This window comes from Megalobrama amblycephala, linkage group LG3 (genome assembly GCF_018812025.1).
Source record: "Megalobrama amblycephala isolate DHTTF-2021 linkage group LG3, ASM1881202v1, whole genome shotgun sequence".
Lineage (NCBI taxonomy): Eukaryota > Metazoa > Chordata > Actinopteri > Cypriniformes > Xenocyprididae > Megalobrama > Megalobrama amblycephala.
The window spans coordinates 16291632-16306635 of NC_063046.1; the positions used below are offsets into that span (position 1 = coordinate 16291632).

Genomic DNA, 15004 nt, shown 5'->3' on the forward strand with positions numbered 1-15004 from the left:
GACACATATGTTGAAAGATTTTATGTTCACATACTCTCAAAAAGAAAGACACAGGTTGGGTGTGCACCTGAGCAGGCTGAGGGGCATCACTCCAGGTGATTCAGAAGCCGGTGCAGTCTCGGCATCTGTAACAGGTGTGGTTGCTGTGGTAACGGGTGTGGTAGCTGTGGTGGTGTCCTCCAGCGAGGAGCTCATGAAGGAGGTGCTGCTGGAAGCTGAGGGGGAGGTGGTGACCGGAGTCTGAAACTGTTGCTCTCCCTCTAACTCCTCACACTCTGTGTCCACTAAAAACACACACATTCACATACTTTATGAAGAAAACTGTGTCCTGAGAAAGAGAGTGCTATATGTGATCTAAATACGAATGCAAAATAAAGGGCTTTTGCTACTATTTTGCCATTTCATAGGGGAAAAAACCAAAAATTCTCTAAAAATAACTATCAATTCTATATTAAGTAATTAAATTTAAAGTCCAAAGTATATTTGGCAATCCACGTTTTGCAACAGATCCACGTTTTGTCCACGCACTGCCCATGTGCAACCCAATTTTTGTGCGAGTACAACAGCACTTGAAAACAGTCCAATAGATAGTGCTCACGCGCAAATGTGTCTTTCTGTGCTTACTGCCAAAGGAGTACACTTTGAAAGGCTGACAAAGACAAAGACAAAGCAGAACGCGGAAAATGAACTATACCCTTAACTTGCTAAAAAATTTGCCATCAAATTATATTTAAATTAAAATAGAAAAATTGTAATAAAAGTTCACAGTATTACTGTACTTAATGTATATTTGATCACATAAATACAACTTTGGCAAACATAAGATTACAAACTTATGAAAAGCAGTGTTATATATTCGGTTTATATATATACCTGGTTTGGAACTATGGCCCTCCTGTTCTTCAAGTAGGCTATTGACCACCAGTTTGTAGATCATAGCCTGTGCCCGCTCAAGGTCTGCCAGCCCAAGCGCCCTTTTGATGGGTGACCTCATAACTGCCCGCTTCACCATGTGTCGCATCAGAAACTGCAGAGCTGATCGCAGCTCCGCCTCCTCCTGACACACGCTGACCCCAGGGCTGGCACAATCTGCATTATGGCCACTATCAGGCATCACTTTGGGGATAAGCAGCAGTTCTGCGTATTTACTACAGCTCAGAAGTACACTCAGGGTCTTCATCGCTCCCAGATACAGATACGACAGCTGTACCGCATGTACCTCCACCTGCGCAGCCGCCTCCTGCGAGCTCCCCCTTGTCCCCACCATCTCCTGCAGTCTGCGGCGTCCCTCTGCTGGAGTCTGCTGTGTGGCATCCTGTGTGTAGGCAGCCAACTCGCTCTCAGAGCGAGAGTTGGGCGGTGCACGAGCTCGAACCTCATCTAAGCTGTGAGATACACGCAGGTCTCCCGCACCTTCTTTTGGTTTGGCCCGTGATTCGTTATCTCGTTCTTCCTGGGGTTCGTGCCGGTGTCTTCGTTCATGCCGGCGGTTAGAGCTGGATTTGGAGCTGTCGTCCTGCAGGCTGGCAAGGGCAGTGAGGTCCAGAAGCAGAGCCGCAGTGAGTCCGCGGAAACGAGAAACGTCAAAGGGAAGGGGCTCTATCGGCTCCAAGTTGTACAACGGCGTGTCACTGGGCGACCAAAAAGTGGGGAAGCTTCAATAAAAAAAGAGTGACAAACCAAACAGAGAAAGAGACAGAGAGAGAAAGTGAGGGAGCAGGGAGGAGGGCCAGGGAACATGCAACATCATGGAACTAATGCAAAGGAAAAAGCAATGAAATGATTAGGAAAAAAAGAGTCTAGGGATGTGCGAGACTAGTCGACTAAACAATACTGCTGAAACTTATTTGACAACAACAGATCCTATAACAATGTCCTAAAAAAATAGAATATCCTTAAATAATGTATAGTTGCCAGTACATGTCAAGCTTTTCTTGCGATTTTGCCAACTGTCATGTGCACAGGCACTTTTCTTACACTAGAAGCTCAAGCACGGACGTGCAAGCAGTGGCTGTGGTAACACACAGCAATACCATGGCATGCTGATTTATGTTAACTAATTTTGATTTGAGAAATTGTTTTTATAACTGAGTATGTTCATATTGATCCTGCAATGCCAATTGATTCATTTGATTTTAATTAATGTGTCTATAATTGGCTAATGTTAATTAAGGGAAAGCTTAAATGTAATGTACAATGATCATGATTCATAATGCATATATTTTTCAGCTGCATTCAGTATGGGATTTGATCGTGCATCGACTATCAATGACATCATACCCACACTACCCTCGGTTTCCGGTTTTATTTTGTAGAAACCATGGAAACACCAAAGACGCTTTAATATATTATACATTTTATTAGTCGGACGAGCAACTGTTTGGAAGGATACATTCATTGACAGAAAAGGAATCATTGTTATATAGCTTAACATATTAAGTCTTATTGTTTAAATCTCGTTTTCTTGATTTACAGTGAGTACCATGTTTTACCGTGACTAATATCGATCTAGCTTACTGCAGTGTGCATTAAGTGTCTCATAGTAGCCGCACAGCAAACGCAGAATAGCACTATAACAACATTCAACACACAAATGTATCAGCGCTGCGTTGGCCCACATACATTTGACCGGAAGAAGCGGAATCGGTGACTTCGGCATAATAAAAGTTCCGCTGCTCTCGTGATGTGTGTCGCGCTCATCCCTCATTAGCAATCGCTCCAGCGGCCTCGTTTCTGCTCACACAGCACTCAGCCCTGCTCTGCTTCATACTACAGTAACATTAATAATCTCATCCATGAACATGATTTCTGCCCCATCCCGATTCTTTTCAGACAACACCTCCCATGATTCCGCAAAATCAAGGTGTCATCAACCTATGCCTTTGTTTTGAATAAGTGGTGAAAATTTACATATTGTGGCTTTAAGTAGGCTATTTTAAATGGATCACTCTTTCTAGGTGTTTGTTAGACTAGTAGGTTACAAAATTTCCATTTAATCTTTAATGAAATTGGCTGTTGTCGCACATCCCTAAAATAGACCAAGAGAGCACTAGATAGAAAGAAAGAAAAATTGGAGACCTCTAGGGAGCAGGAACGAGGAAAAAGCCTCAATATAACATTCAGAGATCAATAAACCATGCAAACAATACCCATTTCTCACCTGATGGTAATCTCCGCCTCATCCCACTGCACCTTAGCTGATGTGCTCCCCTCCTTCACCACACCCAGCAGAGTGGCGTGTCTCCCCGTCTGCTTGTGCACACACCGTCCCCCCATCCTCAACCCACCATCTACTCCCCCTATCACAGCTAACACCGGCCACACCTGGTGGCACAGCGTCCGCAGGTGTGCCTCCGACAGCTCTGCCGCAGTGTGCCGTCCGCTTCTTCCTCTCTCCTCCTCTCGCTCTTCCTCCTTCTCGTCCTGCTCCTCTCGGCTCTGTGCTGAGCGGCTCTTGCGCAGTCTGGTGGCCCCTGCCGGAGAAGCTCCTTCTCGCAGACAGCCCCTGATCTGCTGGAGGCGTTGGAGGATGCTGTGGTTGATGGTTTGGGTCCAGCGCTCCGAGCGGTGTAAGATCCGGACAAGCTGGGTAGTAGCTTCTGCGAGGACAGTTGCTACAGGGCTACAGATCGGGTCGCCAGGTAACAGGTCACGTGGTGTGCCCCTCATCTGCATGTCACAGATTTTTACCTGCAGGGTAGGAGTCCAATTAAAACAATATAGAAAACTGTAGAAATTTGCCCACCAGTATTCATTTTTGTGCTATGACCGTTATGCTAGAGCAACATCGCATTCTACAGCGCCACAGCAAAAGAAATCATAGTTTAGTTCTGAATGTGACTTTGCAGTCTGAACTGAATATGAGATAAGAAGACCATGTAGTACAAAATAATGGGGAGAAAATTTTGCAGGCAAAATCCAATGTGAATACAGTGTTTTGATTAAAAAAGCAGTTCATAAGAGTCATTTGTTTTTTAAAGGAATCATTCAAAAAGACTCAAATTTATCAGGTTTATTATCATTATTCAAAATTAACTTTTTGTTAATTGAAATAAACTAGAAATATTACATGAAAAACTTAAAAGGAAAATTAGAAATGTTGCCCAAGCAACTAAATGAAATAAGTAGTTAATAATGTTAAACACTAACATTATTAACTGGAAATAAATAAAAACTAAAATGTAACTAAAAATAAACTGAAATAAAAGTGAATTAAATGTAAAAGTAATATAAAAAATATCCATTAACTTAAAAGTAAAAGTAATATTATATCCAAATCCGTTTTGAGCTACTTCCATATGTGGTTTGAAATAACCGCGATCCGCGCATCTTTAATATCATTATATATAATATTCAATTAAAAAAAAAAAACATTTTATTTTTATATTAACATAACATTTTGTTATTGACCAAAATCTTTATTTCACAAATATCCTGATTTGAATTTTTCCTTTCATCTGGAAGGTAAAAATAAATATAAATAAATAAATAGAAGCTTAAACTGACCTTCAACCAATAATTGTAATGCAGTCTGAACAGTCAAAAATGGTGTCTATCAGAGTTATTTTAGACAAAAGGAAAACCCCAGGGGTCAAATAAACATCAGCATCTCTGGGTCTAACCTTCTCTCCTGGGTTGCTGCTGTAGAACATGACACAAGGGTAGAGCTCTGTAGCATCAACATCTTCAAAGGCCAGTTTGGGTTCCTGCCACATAAGGCCACATGGTTTAGCACATATATACGATAAAAGAGAGTAAGACAATGGGTGTTACAGCTCAGCTATTGACATGAGAGACATGAATATTTGTCTTCATGAGTGGGCTGCACCGCACCTCTCCATTCTTGCCAAAGGACACAGTCCTCGCCTCCATGTCCAGCACACAGGTGATGTAGTCTCCCTGTGTGTAGCTGGACAGCGTGAGGGTCTGTTCTCCATTATGGTAGAGGTTGCCACTGTATGCGCGGTAGAGCCACATGTCTGCTGTTGTGCGGTGGTTGAAATCATGAACGGGCCAGCGTGAAACACCCACACACGTTCCCTCGTTTCCACGATTCTCCTTCACGATATAGAACTGAAAAACAACAATGATATGCACTTATACTCACATAGCTTGAGAGAATGACATATTATGCTATCAGCTTGCAAAGATGTGTGTGTACATACACTTTGAGAGAGTTAAGATTTTTTTTATAATACTTTTATTCTGCAAGCATGTATTAAATTGATCAAAAGTGACAGTAAAGACATTTATAATGTTACAAATGATTTCTATTTCAAATAAATGCTGCTCTTTTGAACTTTTTAATCATTAAAAGAAAATATCCACAAAAATATTAAGTAGCACAATTATCAACTGTGATAATAAGAAGAAATGTTTCTTGAGCAATTCAGCATATTAGAATGATTTCTAACGGATCATGTGAAAATGAAGACTGGAGTAATGATGCTAAAAATTCAACTTTACCATCACAGGAATAAATTACATTTTAAAATATATTCAAATAGAAAACAATTATTTTAAACAGTTATTTTAAAAAATCTTAGAGATTTTCTTCTTTAGTTATTTTCTTGCCATCTTTCATATTTTTGCAATAATAAAAAAAAAAATCTCATCAACCCCAAACTTTCGAATGGTACTGTAAAATAAAGTGTAGAACCTTCCACTGGTAACAGCCAGAAGAAATGCCAGTGGAGGCCAGTCCGTAACCTTTGCCCCCACTGCCATGTGTCAGTCCCTGTCCGCTTTCCACCACACAGCACTGAGCCTTCTCAGGGTCAAAGGTCACTTCCTGGATAGGCAAATTTTCTTCTTCCTCTTCTGTCTCACCCTAAAACAACCAGAAAGGCCATGTTGAGTATGAGTACATTTTGAAGCAGTTAAAGGTCTTACACTTGATTATCTCCCTCACCTGTAGTTTGAGTTCCTGCTCTCGCTCTTTTAGCTGGATGGTGTGCTTTGCTTGAGCAACAGGTGCCTCCCACATACAGTCCGAGAGCAGCGAGAACAACCTCTCCACCACCTACCACACAAAGTCAAATTGATTTATCTCTTCTACAAATATTCAATATAAAAAGCACAATAAAGTTGTGTGAAGTCAAACCTGGGTCATCTGATGGTCCTCCACACTGCTCTCACAGGCAGGAAGTACAGCTTCCAGAACATGCAGGGCTAACAGCCGTGTCCTCAAATTTCCAACCAATGGAATGCCTGCAAAACACACACATTCAGCTAATCTAACAAATAGCACGCGGAAAAGATGATGTTGCTGGGACACTGCTGTATTACCTGAACAGCATTTCTGAGCAGCAATGTTGAGAAGGACTTCAGTCCATTTAGGAGAGGCCATCTTGGACTGGATTGCTTTGGAAGAGACGACACGCCGCAAAAACACCAAGAAGTCTCCAAGGTGCAGCTCTGCGGTGTGTGTCTTGCGTAACAATGCTACATCAAAATAAAAGCAGTATATAAAACCACAAAATTAACTGAGCGAACATGTGGCTGTTGAGCTCTTAGTGCCCTACCTCGAAAATCTTTTTTCTGAGCATCTGCGCAGTCGTCCGTTTTCTCCTGCAGTTCTGTACTTGCACTGAGTGTGCTTCCAGCAGCCTGAGCCAGCAGAGTCTTCAGCTGACTACACAGGAGATCCAACAGGGACTGGACCACCTTAGGACTCAACCTGTCCGCATATGTCCTGATGGAAAGATAGGAGAAAGCAACAGTCAGTCACTCTGTCTTCAACTGCTACTGCTAAAAGAAGTCTTAACACATGATGTCGCCAAACAAAACTAATCATCTACTGATAGATTTATGATACTGTTCATAAATTTGGGATCAGGGAGATTTTTTTATGTTTTGAAAGAAGTCTCTTATGCTCACCAAGGCTGCATTAATTTGATAAATACAGCTAGAACAGTAATATTGTGAAATATTATAACAATTTAAAATAACCGTTTTATATTTTATTATATTTTAAAGGGGGTAGATGATTATGATTCCACTTTTTAACTTAGGTTAAGTGTGTAATGTGTCTGTTAGAGCATAAACAACATCTGCAAAGTTCCGATGCTCAAAGTTCAATGCAAAGGGAGATTTTTTTCTTTAAAATAATTTGCTGTTTAAGGACTACAACCCTAAAATTCACTAACCCTAAAATTTACATAAACCCTGCCCCCGAGAACACGTAACAAAGGGGGTGAGGTCATGTTGGGCTGCTTTAGAGAAGAGGAAGAGTTGTTATAGTAGAGTGTTGTTGCCATGCCGTCATTTTACACCAGACTGCTTCACAAACGAGGGTCAATTCAATGCTGGATTTGCACAAAATGATGGCACATGCTAGTCGATGAGATGAATCAACTCCACAGCAACTACATAAATGTATCCACTAACTGTTCAGACACATCCAGTTGCACTCTAAAAGTTGTAACTTCTTCCTGAGTCTCTCCATCAGTGTCCGACTCCGGTTTGAACAACGTAAGGCTGAACACCTTTACTGACAATCGTCATTTTGGCTGCGTGAGATTCTCCAGCTTTGTTGTTGTTGAGCAACCAAAGCACGAGCTGTTAAAGCTCTGCCCTTTTTTTGGAAAGCGGGCCGGGAGCAGCAGCTCATTTGCATTTAAAGGGACACACAAATACGGCGTGTTTTTGCTCACATCCAAATAGGGGCAAATTTGGCAAGCTATAATAAATGATCTGTGGGGTATTTTGAATTGAAACTTCACAGACACGTTCTGGGGACCCCAGCGACTTATATTACATCTTGTAAAAGGGGCATTATAGGTCCCCTTTAAAAAGTATTTTATTCCCGTGATGGCAAAGCTGAATTTTCAGCAGCCATTAGTGCAGTCTTCAGAGTCACATGATCTTTCAGAAATCAAAAGAACAGCATTTATTCACAATACAAATCTTTTGTAATATTATAAAATGTCTTTACTGTCACTTTTGATCAATTTAATGTATCCTTGCTGAATAAAAGTATTCTTTAAAAAAAAAAAACACTGAGATTTTGGCACTTTGTTTACACTGTCTGAAGTTCCCTAAAGAACATTCAGGCACTAGCATTATAATTTAAAACATACAACACTGAGGGTTCAGATTGGCTATGAAAAAACCAGGTGTTAATAGTCAGTGAGTGAACTGTGTTGTACCCGGTGCTGATGGCTAGTATCTGTAGCAATCTGGTGCTGGCCACTTTGAGGGCAGTGCTGAGCTGAGAGCCAGCAGGCTTGTGCAGGAGTTGCAGTGTCTGTCCAAGTAGGGTTTCAGTTCCACAAAGCTGCGAGAGAACATCTAAAAGGCCACTGGAGATAGCTAAAGATACATCGACCGGCTGGTATCGCACACTTAGAGCAAAGACTGTCACCAATAGCAGCCTCTGCTGGGCCTCTGGAAACACACACAGCATTGTGAATATATGTTCAGTATAACAAAATATGCCACATACATTAATATAGTATATACTCAAATACATTACCTATGTGGTGCTTGTTAGCTTGTAGGGCTCTCTCTAATGTGACCGACAGCTGCTGATATATCTTATGCACAGCTGTCTGAATGTCCATCTGTAAACTTTTCTTGGCTGCTCTGATTCCATCCTACAAGGAAAGACAAAGCACATGGAGATAATGGCATAAATAATAACATACCTTTTTTTGCATGTTATGAGAATTCATTTTAGTTCTTCCAGTTTATTGGACAAAACTAAACTGCTCACATCCATTTTAAACGCTGTTTTTAGGGGTATTTTCTCAATAAGGCCTTATGCTTACATACCCCAGTCCAAATTAGCTCATATTAAGCCAGCATGACCTACAAAGAAGCTCAACTATGTTCAGAAACTCAATCCATTGCTTGTTATTCATTTATTATTATTATTATGTATAAATACATTTTGAACGGTATGCCACACATTCAAAATATTTTACCAATACCTCTACTCTGAAACAAGTCAAAGTTTAGATCAATGTCACAGTTACCTGGTAATGGTGTAGCTGGACACTCTCCCCCTTTGGCCCCCCATTACTGACGGCACCCAGGCCGAAACATCCCGACAGGAACTGCAGTCTGACCGATGTTAGCAGAGAGGCAGAGTGAAAACTGAGGCTTGTGCGTCCAGCTCCACCTCCACCTCCAGAGCCTGCTTGGCTGCTTTTTTCCTCCATCCCAGAAATCAACACCACAATCTGATGAAGGGCTTCCAGACGCAACTATGGAAACACATAAAACAATCATAAAAGGTGAAAGCATCTGTAGTAACAAAGACAAATAAAAAGGCTGCATGCACGTACCTCCGCTCGGCTCTGCTGCTGCTCCACGGCTATAATAATGGCCTGTGGGCTGGTGGACACACTCTCTTCTGGTTCCTTGAACGCTGGAGCATTCCCAACATCTCCACTGATGAAGTTCACTATATTCTCGATGAGAGCATGGAGCCTGAGTGATTGGCTCAGATCGAGGTCTGACTCCTCGTACGACTGTTGAGAGCTGTACAAACATTCACGGGCTGAGCGTCCCCCAAACCAATCAGCAGAAGAGTCTGGAGAACTGTAGAGAAAACCTTAAACACAACACAAAATCTGTTGAACAAATAAGTATGTATATTGTATTTAAGTTTAATTTAATTTATATATATTAATTTAAATATGTATAATCTATATTTAATTATTATATAAATATATTTCTATATAGTTGAATTGTATTTCAAATTATTAAATAATTATGCAGTAAAGGGATCACAGTGATACTTTTAACAGGAAACATTGAGATTCAAATTCTCAGTTCTGACAACATTTTCAGTTCTGACAAAGACTATAGATATAGAAAGACGGTTCACTCCCATTAGTTATGAATGGGAGAAACCGCAACGCGTAACATGGCAGAATACGTCCTGCCTTCTAAGTAAAAGAGTCAATCGCTGATTGATGAAGTCATTGCGTCACTGCAGCTGCAGTTAGAGGCTCCGGTTCCTATAGGACCCTGAGACTCGCTCACAGGACTGCACATGCGCATTGGCTTATCTAGCCTGAAAAATATGCTTTTTTAATGCTATTTTAGCATTGGAAACAACATTTATGGGACGTTTCATGTCAGATTTTGTTGCTGATTTTAAAACATGTAATTTAATAGGGAGTTCGCCAAGAAGTTTTTGAGATTTCAAGATTCCCCCATTCAAATAGATAGGACTTGGTATTGGATGGACGAAATATGGCCGCCGAGTGAACAGACTTTCCTTGAAAGGGACTTTGGTCCTGATTGTAAGGGAAAATCTGGGGAAAGAATTTAAATATGGTAATATATGCTTAATGGACCTGATGAGCCATTTATTAGTAGCCAATAGCATCATTAAAATCCCAGGCATAGAGGCAACAGTCGACAAAAAAAGGGTGTGAAATCACATGTGCAATTTACTGTAGAATCAAAAATGTCTAATTTATGTAGCTATGACTGTTTACAAAACAACTAACAAAGCATAAGCAGCTTAAATGGCATCCTATAATCTACTGTTCAAAGACTTTTTATAACAAATCAGGATCTGATGTCATATTTCCAGTACAAGGTGTAGGATTTACAGTTGAGAGGTAGGGTATGTGCAAAACAGGTGAACAGCAAAGACAGGTGACTCAATTCTACTGAAAAGTGTGTTTTTCTGTGGAATTCTACAGCCACAGACCGTGCGCATGTCTGAACATGAATGAGTATTATGTGAAATTACTATTTTACATAAGAAAATTATGAATTTTGGCAGAACATGAAGAAGCTTTAAATGTATGGACTCATTTAGCCAAGTAGAAGAAAACAGCCTGACACAGAGCTGTCAGAGACATTACATGTGTACACAGATATACAAATATACAGAGCAGTACAGTGTGACTGCTAGAGGGTCAAAGTGTTGGGGGAGGGGCAGTTACCTCTTTTTTTAGGAGTGAAAGCTAAATCCAGATCCACATTCCTTCTTGCATTCTGAAATGGGTCACACCAGCAGGTTACATAAATGCAATTTATACAGCAAGTAAAGCAGATAAGGTAGCGTGCATGTGTCACAGATCTCACCAGTGAGTATCCCTCCTCATCAGACTCTGGCTGGGAGAGATCAGACTCACTCCTGGATTTTGTGAGTCTGTAGCTGGGACTGCTCTGGATGGACCGACTCTCTGCTGACAAGCTCTCGCTCCTATACACAAAATGAAAACAGGAAATAAATGTTACATTTCCTGTGAGTGGGCATAACACATAATCATGTCAATAAAACAGGACCTAACAGCGCTAATAATTTTTTTATTTATTGAAATGATGAGCAGGCTGCTGCTTTTATGCTAATGGAAATTAAGTCAGCTTGTAACAGTGCTTTAAAATTAGGGCAGGACACAAGGTCTCTTGCAACTTGATAATATGAAATCTTTAAAAGTAGGTCAGGCATTCTTGGGCGAGTCAAGAGCACTGGAGCAGACTGGAGAGGTAAACAAGTTCAGTGAGACCTCAGGCTCCAAAGATAAGGGTTACATTTGAAAGTTAAGGCTTGTTTAATCAGCTACCTGTACTTTATAACGACGACGTCACTCACCTCGGCATAAACCCGCCACCGTCCTGGTTGCCCCCACCTGTCAGGGGCTGCTGACTGATGTGTTGAGCGAGCGGCGTGCTGACGGCCAGCAGGAGCATTGCGCAGCGGTGGATGACGGCATTACACGCGGTTGTGTAAAGATCCTGTCCCTCCTGAGGAGTTGTGCTGCTCCTGCGCTCGGGACCGGGCTGAGCCGGCTCTTCCTGTACGCTCATGCTTCCGGTACGATCTCGTTCCCTTCCTCTCGCTGCCTCCCGTGCTGATAGGAAACATTGAAAGATTTCTGCGCCCGCCAAGACATAAGACAGAGAGCGGCCGGGTTAGGGAAGCAGCCAAGAAGCATGACGCGGTTAAAGGGGTACTTCACCCCTGGAAAGATGAATGTGTATTTAAAATTGGTCATTTATGTAGTAGAAATGTGAAATTATTTTTGAATTTGGAGCTTTCTAGACTGAGAAAAGGCAGAAAATGTATTTTTGACTAATGTGGATGAAAGACAACAATTCCCAGAATGCACTTGTTTTGCTGCCCTTGCGAGGCCACGCCCAAACCACGCCTATCGGTTACAGGCGGCATTACCAGGAAAATTCAAACAACTAGGCTTGCTTTGTTACATATTAATTCTATAAATTAGTTCATACATTTACAACGAAATGGTGCTAAATTGCTTTGTACCTGGATGTACACCCAAAACCAGGAAAGGACAAGTAAGTTTCCATCATTTTCCGATTAAGTTAAAGATTTGGAGCGATGTAAACAGTGGCTGCGGGCCATCAAACACCCGAAGTTTGGAGATGACACCATTATAGAAAACCTAAAAAAACGCAGAATATGTAGTCTCCATTTCAAGCACGAGGACTACGAACCAAATATCCTTGCGATGAAGAGAACCATTCTGAAGGACACCGCGATCGATATTCACTTTCCCAGAGGACGAACAGCCTGGGCATCTGGTACTAAGCGTATTCGCCTAGAGGTAAGACTCGCTGATACTAGACTGATAACACAGTAGCCTATATGTAGTGTTGTAGGTAGCAGTAAAACTGCACACTTAGCAAAGTAACGTTAGAGAGACAATTACATATAAGATGCATATAAGTTGACTGTTATCAAAGTAAAGCCACTGCTCTGTAAAACTGAGTTAGTCTATTTATCTATGTATGCTAACGTTACCACAAAAGCCTGTTGCTGTATTGGTTGAGATGACTGCAGAGACCGATAAATTTGCGAGATGAACCACTGATGTAGTGCAGACTATAACAAAATAATGTTAATTATTGTAAGCTTAAAAATATAATTGACACCCACTTTTGATAAAATCTTTGATCTATGTCCGTGAGTAAACGCACATATGTATGGGCGTGGTGAAAAAATGCGGAACTACCTGCTATTACTGGCTGTAGTTTTAAGCCTCTGGCCAAAAAAGCCTCCGATGACGCAAAATGACGATTTTTGCGTCATCGGAGGCTTTTTTACAGAATAAAAATGCATAAATCTCTCATCTCGGGCTGATATGAAGGGGGAAAGCACGGTAATTCGAAAATACTAGTGGTATTCTACTAATACAAAGCTTAATGCTAAATCCTGAAGTAACCCTTTAAAAAGTGCCTAAATGTGTGTAACAAATGTGTAACAACAGATAATTTTAGGGTCTTTATTAGTACACTGTTCACAAGTGTGGGGTAAGATCATTTTTTTAAGAAATTAATAAGGATGCATTAAATTGATCAAAAGTGACAGTAAAGGCTTTTATATTGTTACAAAACATTTCTATTTTAAATAAATCAAGTTCTTTCGCACATCTAAATTTAGAATGATTTCTGAAGGATCATGTGACACTGAAGACTGGAGTAATGATGCTGAAAATACAGCTTTGACATCACAGGAATAATATATTCAAATAGAAAACAGTTTTTTTAAATTGTAATAATATTTCAAAATATGACCGTTTGTAATGTATTTTTGATCAAATAAATGCAGCACAAGAAACTTCTTTTAAAAATCATAGCGAACCCAAACTTTTGAACGATAGTGTATATTGTGTGGAGAATTCTAGCACAGCGCAATTTTCACTGTCAATCCAATTACTATATATCTTTAAAATAATAGAGAACTAAAGCAAAATGTTGTCATTAATTATTTATCCTCATAAAACCTGTATGAGGTTCATTTTACAAGGAGAATGAGATTATTTGTGAATAACTTAAATTTTGGTCTGTTCCTATCAATAGATAGCTGTGTAAAAAAAAAAAAATCAGTTATAAAATAGCAGCATACGTTTTTGGAATGATAAGAGGGTAAATAAACAGTTACAGAATGTTTATTTTTGGTGCAATTAAGTTCTCAGACAGTAAAATGTAAAAGTACACAAAGTGTGTGAATGTGTGTGACAAATTTGCTCCATGCCACTCAAAGCATCAGCCAACATCAGCACACACACACATGCCATTCAAATGTGTCTGAACTCACTTCCTGCGGTCATGACCTCATGCTCTCTTTCCTCCTCATCATCTTCCTGCTCCTGGTGTCCTTCCTCCCTTTCCCTCTCTCGGTCTCTCTCCTCCAGTTCAGCCTCCTCATCTATAGTTCGGGTGAAAGAGTGTTCCTGAGGGTCCATCTCCACAGAGTCCACGTTATCAGAGATCTGCACACAGAAGGAGAAATGGCTTTACATAAAGAGGGATCCAAAAGTCTAACCACCTTAAAATTCCAGGATTTTATTTTAAGTCTGGAAACAGAAACATTAAAATAAATATATATATTGTTTAAAAAGTGTTTAAAAAGAGTCATTTAGACAACTTTTCCTTAATCGCAATTTAGTGCACTTCTCCAACATCTTTTGCTCCACAGATGAAAGAAAATAATTTGGGGTTTAGAACAACATGAGGATGAGTAAATGAAGACGAAATGTTCATTTTTGATTGAACTATTCCTTTAAAACAAAGTTTGTGCCAGTTCACGTGATGCTGTCATTAAAAAAAAAAACGGGGACATGCCAGATGCTAAAAATGTTTTAATCAAACTGTTATGCTGATAATATAAATTGTAATGAAGTCATACTCTGCGTTCTCGTGATGACGAGCGAGTCTGGATGAGCTCCATGTTCTTGCAAGCCAAGAGGCGATTCCGCACCTTATACACACTGCGATACACCTCTGCCAACAGTTTACATGGCTGATATCTGAAGGAAGACAGAAAATGAGAGATAAATGCTTTAGTAGCATCCACAGTGTAGCATTATCCATAGTTGTGTAGTATATAATGCCATACCTCCCCTCTCCACACGCCTGTCCCAGCAGCCCTGTGTGTTTCAGCAGGACAGCAAGTACAAAACGGGACACTGTGTCTAACAGAGCCTCATTTGGCAGTGACGAACTGTCCCAATCTACGCAAACACACACAAACAAATACACACACACACAAAAAAAACAGGTTTAATGA

The 15004-nt window shown here is 40.5% G+C and overlaps 1 protein-coding gene across 5 annotated transcripts in view; it reads right to left on the minus strand.

Moving 5' to 3' along the window:
* Positions 1 to 15004, minus strand: part of herc1 (HECT and RLD domain containing E3 ubiquitin protein ligase family member 1) — a 53815-nt gene that overhangs the window by 22609 nt on the left and 16202 nt on the right. For 3 of the 5 annotated variants that reach the window (XM_048184255.1, XM_048184258.1, XM_048184254.1), the window contains exons 20-39: positions 14834 to 14948; positions 14624 to 14744; positions 14033 to 14207; positions 11564 to 11846; positions 11053 to 11173; positions 10911 to 10962; positions 9291 to 9559; positions 8979 to 9209; positions 8477 to 8597; positions 8151 to 8388; positions 6525 to 6694; positions 6289 to 6444; positions 6104 to 6210; positions 5912 to 6022; positions 5660 to 5830; positions 4834 to 5073; positions 4623 to 4706; positions 3161 to 3690; positions 874 to 1655; positions 68 to 284 (exon numbers count right to left, since the gene is read on the minus strand). In XM_048184255.1, the coding sequence (XP_048040212.1) occupies positions 68 to 284; positions 874 to 1655; positions 3161 to 3690; positions 4623 to 4706; positions 4834 to 5073; positions 5660 to 5830; positions 5912 to 6022; positions 6104 to 6210; positions 6289 to 6444; positions 6525 to 6694; positions 8151 to 8388; positions 8477 to 8597; positions 8979 to 9209; positions 9291 to 9559; positions 10911 to 10962; positions 11053 to 11173; positions 11564 to 11846; positions 14033 to 14207; positions 14624 to 14744; positions 14834 to 14948 (4294 nt within the window). The remainder of the gene's footprint in view (positions 1 to 67; positions 285 to 873; positions 1656 to 3160; positions 3691 to 4622; positions 4707 to 4833; positions 5074 to 5659; positions 5831 to 5911; positions 6023 to 6103; positions 6211 to 6288; positions 6445 to 6524; positions 6695 to 8150; positions 8389 to 8476; positions 8598 to 8978; positions 9210 to 9290; positions 9560 to 10910; positions 10963 to 11052; positions 11174 to 11563; positions 11847 to 14032; positions 14208 to 14623; positions 14745 to 14833; positions 14949 to 15004) is intronic. The other 2 variants (XM_048184257.1, XM_048184256.1) reach the window with 2 other exon arrangements.